General features: G+C 40.2%; 1 protein-coding gene across 2 annotated transcripts in view; it reads right to left on the reverse strand.

The window, feature by feature from the left end:
- HLTF (helicase like transcription factor) overlaps positions 1 to 10,992 on the reverse strand; it is a 78,119-nt gene extending 67,127 nt beyond the window's left edge. For both annotated transcript variants that reach the window (XM_016221479.2, XM_087818073.1), the window contains exons 1-2: positions 10,847 to 10,992; positions 9,493 to 9,703 (exon numbers count right to left, since the gene is read on the reverse strand). In XM_016221479.2, coding sequence (XP_016076965.2) covers positions 9,493 to 9,703; positions 10,847 to 10,866 — 231 coding nt within the window. In that variant the 5' untranslated portion in view covers positions 10,867 to 10,992. The remainder of the gene's footprint in view (positions 1 to 9,492; positions 9,704 to 10,846) is intronic.
- Positions 10,993 to 11,584: the final 592 nt, after the last annotated feature.

The following is an 11,584-nucleotide window of genomic DNA, read 5'->3' on the forward strand; positions in this document are numbered from 1 at the left end:
GTGCAATATACAGATCTTGTATCACAGAAATGTACACTTGAAACCTATATGATCCTATTAACCAATATCATCGCAATAAATTTAATTTTTTTTAATTTAAAACATATAGCCCTCCTAGCTATCTATCTATTGACTAAAGCCTGACCAACCAGGTTATCACATACTCCTCTCTAGCCCTTTGGAAATATTCTGTGAGGCATATGGCTGTTCTCGCCCAGCCCACCTTCCTTCTGTCACTGCCTATACCATGATCTTCTTTAAACCAGATTATGCAAATCCAAAAAAATATATAGGCCCCCAAAATGGGGTAAACTAGCATTTTTTTGAGCATTTTATCTCAAAGAAGATAATTAGATGTCACTTATAATACATTATCATTAAATAAAATTAGATAAGTGTCATTTATTACAGATGACTGCTAATTACTAGAATTTAAAGTAGAATAAACAAAGGCCACAATGATGGAGACTATAAAAACAAGGAAAACATTATCTAAGCAGCAAGATAAAAGAATTAAAACTAATTTTTAGAATAAAAAAGAAATAATTAAGTGTATTATAAAATAAAGACTTTGATGGGTCAATAAATAAAAAATTTAATTATAAGTTTACTGAAAACACATTTTAAAAAGTTAAAAATGAGCAATGTCAATATTAAATTAACACAACTTAGGATATACAGGCAATGCAGTATTTTGAAGATGCTTAAAAGATTAAATGCTTCTATTACTGGATAAGACTAAAATTAAGCATTCAATCAAGAATCCAAAAATAAAATAAAAATAAAATGAACCTAAGGAAAATAGAATAAAAGAATATAAAAAGATCAATCAATATACAAAGAATAACAATTAATCATAAAGTCCAAGAGAGGTTGCTTAAAAAGGTGAAACAAATAAATCTCTATCAAGGTTAATCAATAAAAATAGACACAAATATATCACAAAAAATGAAAGCAGAAATATAACCATAAGTATAGTTAAAATAATATTAAGTATAAAATAAATTTGAAAATCAAATCTAAATGAATGGGTGCTTTACTTAAAAATTTTAATAGGTTGGAGCATCATTCCATACACCAAAATGATTGCGGGTTTGATTCCCAGTCAGGGCACCTACCTAGGTTTTAAGCTCCATTCCCAGTTAGGGCAAATACAAGAAGCAACCAACTGATGTTTCTCAATCACATCAGTTTCTTTCTCTCTCTCTCTCTCTCTCCCTCCTCTCTAAAGTAAATAAAAACCTATCCTCAGATGAGGATTAAATATATATATAAAAATTGCCAAAACTGACTCAATATATATCTGAATTATACTGACTTTGAATAAAGCCAGGCTAAAAAGTACATACTGTATGATTCAATGTATATGAAGCTCTAGAACAAGCTAGTCTATAGTGATAGCAATCAGATTGGTGGTGGTTAGGGCAGGGGCAGGAAGGAATAATCTCTACAGGATATGAGAGAACTTTTGGGGGGGATGGAAATGATTGATATCTTGATTGACATGGTGATTATCAGGCATATATCTTTATCAAACTCTTGGAATTAAATACTTAAATGTAATGTAACTCTTGGAATCAAATACTTAAATGAGACGTAAATCATTTCTCAATAAAAATGAAAAAGTTTAGAGATTAAAGATGGCGGCAGACGGAGTGAAAGTTACACTGACACACCCTCCCAGGACTAAACTGGAATTACAACTAAGATATAGAAAAACCATCCTGAATAACCAACTGCAACTGAAGACAAGCTGGAGAGCACCCTCATAACCAAGGAGGAAAAGTGGAGACCACATAGAGATTCGTAGGAAGATGGGAGGCACAAGAGGGCTGGCTGGGCTCTCAAAGGCAGCAGCTGAAGGTCCAGTGGGATATCTCAACTGTGGGGGGGTTCCCACGGAGGGCTCTGGGGCCTAAACCCCAGGCTTGGCTTCCCAGCCAAGAGCAGCAGAAGTGAGAAAGGTGCCCACATAACATCTGGCTGTGAAAAGCAGCAGGGTTTCTGCCTGCAAGGGAGAGGCAGCTGGAAACACAGGTACCCTCTTAAAGAGCCAAAGCACAAACTTTCATGTGCAGCCACCCACCTTGGGCTCCAGCGGGGGGGGGGGGGGGGGGGGCAGAGTAGACTGGAGCTGTGTAAGGAGATCCTAGAGTTGTGGGCTCTGGAGATAGAGCTCAGAGGCCACCCTTCCGGATTCCTGTGCCAAGTCATTCCCCCATACTGTAGAGGTCTTTCTCAGATAGAAAATTTGCTACTTTTGCTTGAGAGGAAGCAACTGCCCCACCCTGCTGGAAAACCTCTCCCCTACCCAGAGGAGTTTCTACAGCCTGAGGCTCATTAAGAGAATCAGACTAATCGGTCTGCAAGCAGAGGCAGACCTCAGAGTGTTTTGAGTCTTTGCCTGATCTGCTTCTGGACCCAGGCCTTAGAAAAGCAGACTTTGGTGTGCATCTCGGTCCTGTCCAAATGCATCCAGCCTCAGCAGAGGAGACCTCAAGCCAAGGGTTGTTGATAGCTCCAAACTCAGGGCCAGTCACAAATTGCATCTGACATTGGCCTGCACCAGAGACCATCCAAAAAGACTGAGAGTCGAAGCAGATCTAACTAACAATTAGAAACAAACCCAAACAAGCAGTGAAAATGGGAAGACAAAAAACAAGCCCCAAATGAAAGAACAAGAGAAGTCTCCAGAAAAAGAGCTAAATGAAATGGAGATAAGCAATCTCTCAAATATAGAGTTCAGAATACTGATCGTAAAGATGCTCAACAGCATGAAAAAAGATATGGAAACTATAAAGAAAATTAAGAATGACATAGCAGAAATAAAGAATATATTGGAAGGAATAAACAGCAGATTAGAGTAAACTGAGAATCATATCAGCAAATTAGAAGACAGGGTAGAAAAAAATCACTCAATCAGAAAACCAGAAAGAAAAAACAATTAAAAAATAGGAGGGCAGTTTAAGGGAGCTGTGGGACAACATGAATAGTAACAATATTCACATCATAAGAGTGCCAGAAGACCTAAGCAAGGGTTAGAGAACCTGTTTGATGAAATAATGGCAGAAAACTTCCCTAACCTGGTCAAGGAAAAAGCCACACAAGTTCAGGAGACACAGTGAGTCCCAAGGAAGAAGAATCCAATGTGGCCCATGCCCAGACATCATAATTAAAATGCCAAGAATTCAAGACAAAGAGTCTTAAAGGAAGCTAGAGAAAAGCAATCTGCTACCTACAAAGAAGCTCCCATAAGGCTGTCAGCTAGCTTCTCATCAGAAACTCTACAGACCAGAAGGGAATGGCATGAAGTATTCAAGGTAATGCAAAACAAGGATCTGAAACCAAGACTACTCTATTCAGCAAGGCTATCTTTCAAAATAGATGGTGAAATAAAGAGCTTCCCAGAAAAAAAGAGGCTAAAGGAGTTTATCACCACCAAACCAGCATTGCAGGAAATGTTAAAGGAACTGCTGTAATTAGAAGTAGAAAGAGAAACATAGGCATAAAGAATTAAAATAGCAATAGATATCAATAATAACCTTAAATGTAAATGGATTAAATGCTCCAATAGGGTGACTGAATGTATAAGAAACATGATCCAAATATATGCTGTCTACACAAAGCCCACCTCAAAACAAAAGACTCACACAGGATGAGAGTAAAGGGATGGAAAAAATTTTTCCACGGAAATGGGAAAAAAAAAAAGCTGTGGTAGCAGTACTCATATCGGATAAAACAGACTTTCAACAAGAGGATATAACCCTGATAAACATATATGCACCCAATATAGGAGCACCTAAATTTATAAAACACTTCTAGAGAACTTGAAGGGAGAGATCGACAGCAAGAGTCATACTAGGGGACTTTAACACCCCACTGATTTCACTGGATAGGTCTTCCAGACAAAAAATCAACAAGGAAATAGTGACCCTAAATGACACACTAGATCAGATGGATTTAATTGACATTTAGAGAATATTCCACCCCAAAGATGCAGAATATACATTCTTCTCAAGTGCACAACAGTAGATGAGTGGATAAAAAAGCTGTGGAGCATTTACTCCATGGAATACTATGCAGCTGTAAAAAAGGCTCACTTATCCTTTGGGACAGCATGGAGGGGACTGGAGGGTATTATGCTTAGTGATATAAGCCATTCAAAGAAAGCCAAGTACATTATCTCACTCATATATGGAATGTAATGAACAAAATAAATGCTGAACAAAACGGATCCAGATACATAGAAGCACGGAACAGACTGAGGGATCTCAGAGGGAAGGTGGGGGTGGGGAGTGGGTGGGGAGAGATTAATCAAAGAACTTAAATGTCTATAAGCATAACCCATGGACACAGACATTATGGGGAAGACCTGGAAGGGGGTTGGATGCATGGTGGAGGGGATCAATGGGGGAAAAGAGGGGACATCTGTAATACTTTCAACAATAAAGATAAATTTTTTAAAAAATGAAAAGAGTTTAAAATAATAAGCATGCAAAAATAAATACCTCAATTTTTATTACAATATTTTCAAAGTAGTGATCAACTCCAAAATGTCCATCAATAAGGAAATAATACAATACAGATTTATGCTGACATGAAAAGAGAATCCTAATATTTTGAGATAAAAGGTGATCACGATAATAGGCATAGTATGATCTCGTTTTATTTATACATAATATAGTTTCAATTTACATTCGAATGTTTGAAGAGTCAAGTGTGGAAGGCATAACAAAGGGTTCAGGACTGTAGACTTTTGGGATATTTAATGCTTTTATTTTTATCCATTTTTCAAAATTTTTATTTTATATTTTTCCATCACCATTTATCCCCTCTATAACCTCTTCCACCTCCACCCACTCCCCTCCGATCACCCCACTGTTGTCTGTATCCATAAGTTTTTTTTTCTCTATCCCTCCATGCCCTCTGCCTCCCTCACATCCCCAAGGCTTTTAGCCATTTCACACTTAATGAACATGCATTACTTATACAATAAATAATACACATTTAAAAAATAAAAAATAGTAATGATTACTTTTAATCAACCCACATTATTATTAGCTTACCAGTATCATAGAAATTATTCTAAGATCAACAAATAGTGATTGTTCTAAGATCAGTAACAACCATAAGCTAATATTCCATAATGGCTTAAAGTAAATTAGAAAATAATGCGAGTTTGGGGGTAAAAAACTGCACAAATCAGAAATAGGAAAGCTTAAAGATGGATATAAGAGCTAGAAAATCAGCTCTATATGAAATAAGCTGATAGATTTCAGGGGAAAAATTAGAAAAGTCAGATTAAAGACTAAAGGACAAAGAATACAGCAGTGAACAGACCTTGTGAAAAACGTGGTAAGAAAAATAAAGGATGAAAACAAAAAAGTGAAAAAATATGATAAAAAGGTTATGAGAGCACCCTCACAACCAAAGAGGAAAAGTGGAGACTGGTAGGAAGTGAGGACACAAGAGGGCTGGCTGGGCTCCCACAGGCAGCAGCTGAAGGTCCAGAGGGATATCTCAGCTGTGGGGAGTTCCCACTGAGGACTCTGGGGCCTAAACCCCAGGCTTGGCTTCCCAGCCAAGAGCAGCAGAACTGAGAAAGGTGCCCACATAACATCTGGCTGTGAAAAGCAGCAGGGTTTCTGTCTGCCAGGGAGAGGCAGCTGGAACTGCAGGCACCCTCTTAGGGAGCCATTGTACAACGTTTCGTGTGCAGCCACTCACCTTGGGCTCCGGTGCAGGGGGAGTGGATAGGACTGGAGCTGTGTGGGGACACTCTGGGGAGAGTCATTCCCCCAGACTGTGGGGGACATATTTCTTGGGAGGCGAACTTTCAGCTTTTGCCTGAGGGGGGAAGCAATTGCCCCACCCTGCTGGAGAGCCTCTTGCCCAGCCCAGAGGAGTTTCTACAGCCTGAGGCTCCTTAAGATACTGATAACAACCAGCTGCCCCACCCTGTGGAGCTTCTACACCCTGAGGCTCATTAAGAGAATCAGATTAACAAATCTGCAGACTGAGGCAGACCTCAGGGTGCTTTGAGTTTTTGCCTGATCTGTTTTGGGACAAGGGCCTTAGAAAAGCAGACTTTGGTGTGCATCTCGGTCCTGTCCAAACGCATCCAGCCCCAGCAGTGGAGACCTCAAGCCTGGGGTTGTTGATAGCCCTAAACAGGGTACTCAGGGCCAGTCACAAACTGCATCTGACATTGGCCTGTACCAGAGACCCTCCAAAAAGACTGAGAATCCTAGCAGATCTACCTAACACCCCAAATAGCCACAGCAATCTTGAGAAAGAACAAGAAAGTTGGAGGGATCACAATACCAGATATCAAGTTATACTACAAAGCCACTGTAACCAAAACAGCCTGGTACTGGCACAAGAACAGACATATTAATCAGTGGAACAAAACAGAGAACCCAGAAATTGACCCATGCCATTATGGTCAATTAATATTTGACAAAGGAGGCAAGAACATACAATGGAGTAAAGACAGTCTCTTCAATAAATAGTGTAGGACAAATTTGACAGATACATGCAAAAAAATGAAACTGGACCACCAACTTATACCATACACAAAAGTAAATTCAAAATGAATAAAAGACATAAATGTAAGACATGAAACCATAAAAATCCTAGAGGAAAACATAGGCAGTAAAAGCTCAGACATCTCTCATAGCATGATGTTTGCTGATACATCTCCTAGGGCAAGAGAAACTAAGGAGAAAAACATATGGGACTAGAACAAAATAAAAAGCTTCTGCACAACAAAGGAAACCATCAACAAAACAAAAAGGGAGCCCACTGTATGGGAGAACATATTTGGCAATGACACATTTGATAAAGGGTTAATATCCAAAATATATAAGGAACTTATACAACTTAACAAAAGGAAGACAAACAATCCAATTAAAAAATGGGAAATGGGCCTAAATAGACACTTCTCCAAAAAGGACATACAAATGGCTAAGAGACATATGAAAAAAATGTTCAACATCGCTAATGATCAGAGAGATGCAAATTAAAACCACAATGAGATAATCACCTCACACCTGCCAGAATGGTTACCATCAATAAATCAACAAACAACAAGTGTTGGTGAGGGTGTGGAGAAAGGAAAACCCTTGTGCACTGCTGGTGGGAATGCAGACTGGTGCAGCCACTGTGGAAAGCAGTATGGAGTTTCCTCAAAAGATTAAACATTGACCTGCCATTTGACCCAGTGATCCCACTTCTGGGAATAAATCCTAAAAAACCCCAAACACTAATCGCAAAGAACTTATGCACCCCTATGTTCACAGCAGCGCAATTCACAATAGCTAAGATCTGGAAACAGCCCAAGTGCCCATCAGTAGATGAGTGGATAAAAAAGCTGTGGCACATTTACACCATGGAGTACTATGTGGCTGTGAAGAGGAAGGACCTTTTGGCCTTTGGCACAGCATGGAGGGAACTAGAGAATATGATGCTAAGTGAAATAAGTCAGTCAGAGAAGGACAAGTACCAAATGATCTCACTTATATGTGGAATATAATAAACAAAATAAACTGATGAACAAAGTGGATCCAGTAACATAGAAGCTTGGAACAAACTGAGGGATCTCAGAGGGAAGGTGGGGAGGGGGTGTGGGTGGGGAGAGAGTAATCAGGAAAATTCTATTTTTATGAGCATGGCCCATGGAAGTGGACATTGGTGTGGGGAGGGCCTGGGGGTGGGATGGATGTGGGGTGGAGGAGATCAATGGGGTTAAAATGAGGACATCTGTAATGGTCTCAACAATAAAGATAAAGAAACATTAAAAAAAAAAGGATTTCAGAAGAATTAATAAACATAAACATATGGCAGACATAGAACTAATATAGAGAGAATAGAATGGAGCCCCTGAAGAACAACAAGCTTTGGAAAAAGCAACCAGTTAAAACTACAATTGAAGAAAATTTTCTGAAATAGAAGAAAATGACCTTATGAAAGAGTCAGCACTAAGATATATGTTAATAAAATTATTGGACTTTCAAGATAAAGAAAAATATCTTTTAGTTATCCAGGCAAAAATATTCCAATTCACTTACATGGGGGGAAAAATTCTATTGGCAGAAGAATTCTTACCAGCAACATTTTATGCAACAGCAAAATATCATGGAGAGAAACTATGGGTAAAGGATTTTTCATATTCAGCCAAACATCACAAGTATGAACATCACAATTACGAGCATACAAAAACTCAGAAACTATTGTTCCTTCCTAAGGAATCGCCAAGATAACACATTTCCAATCACAAAATAATCTTAGAAGTTCTAATGTAAAGAAAATATGGGAGAATGAAAGACAAATCCAGATCATGAATTCTTTCAAGGAATCTCCCAGCAGAAGAACATGCTTCAGACAAAGATTTGAGAAACTTCAACATAAGAAAAATATGGGGGAACAGAAAAACTGGCAAAACTAGAACTTGACATTGAACAGATACAGTTTCTTCAACAAATCAATGACATGAAACAAAGGGGGGTTAGGGGAGGGGGGTGACTTATGAGACGTAACAACCAAATGTAATATATGAATTTTGTTTTGATTCTGATTTGAAAAAATGAATTATAAAAATATATTTTTAAGCAATCAAGAAAACTGATTATGGATTAGTTATTAGATGAAATGAGAAATTACTGATTTTGTTATGGGTATAAAGTGAAAAGATTTTTAAGGAATAAGCAAATGTGCAAAAAACTTGATAACTGTTGAATCTGAATCATAGGTATATGCAGTTTATTGTATTATTTTACTTTCATGCATGTTTAAAATTTTTCATAATCAAATAAAACCAGAAGTATATCATCCAAATAACACAGATGCAGTCTAGACAACCATAACAAAGACAACTACTAACCAGAGAAAGTCACATACTCTCTATCTATATCCACATATGTCAATGTCATTGTCTCCCCGGCTCTCCCACCGGTACACACATATAATGCCAAGAATAGAGAAAGAGACAGATACTGGAAAAAAATTGGTAGACAAAGAGTCTTAAGAAAAAAGGACTTAAAAATAGACAATTCCCCTATCTAGTAAGAGTTGATCTTTCTAAATTAAAAATATTAAAGTGTAGAAATGTGCTAAGGGGCAGAAGAGGAAAAAGCAATGGACTGACTTGGAAGTCATTTTGTAAATGTGCAACAGTTTCTGTGCCTTTTGGGCAAATCATGTAACCCTCCTGAGCTTCGGTTCTTCAGTTATAGAAAGAGGATAATGGATGCCCTATATACCTCAGAGTCACTGTAGCCATCAAATGAGACCATACAGGAAAAAGTGCTTTGTATATTATAAGTATGATATAAATGTAAAGAAATATTAGTCATTAGATATTTATCTCTTGACCAGATAAATTTCAATTAAACTAAAAAAAATTAAATGCACATATCACCTTCTAATTCTTATTTTCTAGGTTAATACCATAAATAGATCACATTTTAACTTAATATCTAAAGTTATACTCACTACTCCTGTGTAATAGCGTAGTCCAACTACATGACCTCTCAAAGTTCCAAATAAAACTGAATCTAGCTCTTCATCACTAGTTAGAAAGTCATCTGGAGGGATAATATCTTGAAATTCAAAACGGGGAAAGAAAGTTGGATATGAGAGGCGTGGAAAATTTCCAGGGACTCCGCCATACTGGACAGTCTGAAAGTACTTCCAAACAGGATCCCTATTCAAAAAAAAAAAAAGCAGAGGAAAAAAAATTAAACCAAGTATTTCTCAAAGTCCGTACAATATTTATAGGCCAATTGTTTTCTCACACTTTATTTCAACAAATTAAATCTTTTGTGGGAACTGCTGTATAAGATTAAGAGAGTGTCACTCTAGTTAAAGCAGGACTGGAGTGAGTGGGGAGATTTCCAGGAACCCTACCTATTCAGTAATGCCTCTTCTACCCACGGGTATTCCAAGTGAAAACCCCAATAAGCATTCGCAAATCTTTTTCCTAGTGATCACCTATTTAAATTGATATGTATGTGATATCTGTAACTTTATATGCCAAAATTTCAAGAGATTGAGCTAGAAGAGACTTGCAAATATATAACTAATATTATATGTGAAGCACTTTATATATTTACAGATAATACATCCAGCATCCACCACTTAAATTCCTTCCTTATTTTATTCAGGTATTCAAACCATACCACCATGGGAGACGGACCCAAAAAGCTTCCCACTCAACGTTGGTTTAAGGGTAACCGCAAGCCCCTCATGAATAACTGTTTCAGGATCGCGCATCTAAACCAATCTGGATACTGAAAAGTAAAAGGGAAGTCGGCTGGGAGGCTTCCAGGACGATTCCTCTCTCCTAAGGCCAGATGGAAGGTACTTCCCCTGCGTTTTCCTTGTAGGTCGTGCAAACCTCTTTTGGCTCTTCAGCAAATACATATTTGGACGTCTGTGCACGCACATAAACTGCGAGCTACTTAGGGTCAAGGGCTGTCTCACCTGGCCCGTCGCTCCGAGCACAGTGCCTCATGCACAGTGGGCATCTAAGGGGTGTTTTGTGGAATAAAGCACAGGTAGAGAGCCCGGCTAAGGAGTGGAGCTCTGCGCCCCAGGCCCTTCCCACCCCCACAGCCCTTGACAGAGATTTCTCCAAGGCCCCGGCGCGAGACTCGCCAGAGGAGCCCCCCCTCGTCAACCAAGATTATGCGATTATTTCTCCCGCGGCTATATGAGCCACCGGCAAAACGAACACAAGCGCAAAAACCGCACGGGAACCGCTAAAGGAACGCGGGGAAGGTCAGGTTCATTTGGGGACACGGCTTGGCCGTTACCCCCTGCGCCCCACCCCCTCAGCCCCCTTCACCTCTTGAACATCCAGGACATGGCGCAGGGTGGGTGACGAGGGTAACGCTTGGGCACCCGGGGTCGTTCTCCAGGCGTCTAGATCCGCCCCCTCCCAGGCCTGCAGCGGAGCCGCGGGGAACACTTTCCGAGCCAGAGGAAAAGCGCACCACCGTCAGCTAAGATGCCGCGAGTCTAATTAGACGTCGACGCCGTCTCCTTCCAGCAACAATCTTAGACACCGCCCACGCTTTGTGACTGGCACAGGGAACGCTCAATCACGAGGAGGGGCCTACAAAGGCGAGCCAATCAGGGCACGGAAGGGAGGGCAACTCCGCCTCGCGCAGCGATTCAAAGACTGTGGGCGGGGTCCCGGCTGCGGGGGTGGTTTCATCCGGGTTCTTCCCGCCCCCGAAGCAGATGCGCGGGAAAGTCGCGCACCCCACCAGCCTGAGCGCGGTGCCTGCGGTGCTCGCGGTGTCTGTTCGGTTCCCCTCCTGAAAATGAGGGAAACGGCTCTCTTTCCGCTGTTTTCCCCAAGCCCTAAGCCTCAGCCCCATTCTTCAGCCCCCGCGTCGTCCTGCCTCTAATTTCCCCTCTGATGTGACATATACTAGGGTCCCGCACTGAATGACCTCCGCGTGTACCAGCCGTGGAGGCCCTTGAGACAGAATTTCGCTTCCTGCTGTTAACCCCGTGTAGTTGCCTTCAAAATACTCATTTTCAACCCCGCGGCTAAATTTTGAGGCACGCTGAGTTC

This window comes from Miniopterus natalensis, chromosome 6 (assembly GCF_054644295.1).
Source record: "Miniopterus natalensis isolate mMinNat1 chromosome 6, mMinNat1.hap1, whole genome shotgun sequence".
Taxonomy (NCBI): Eukaryota; Metazoa; Chordata; class Mammalia; order Chiroptera; family Miniopteridae; genus Miniopterus; species Miniopterus natalensis.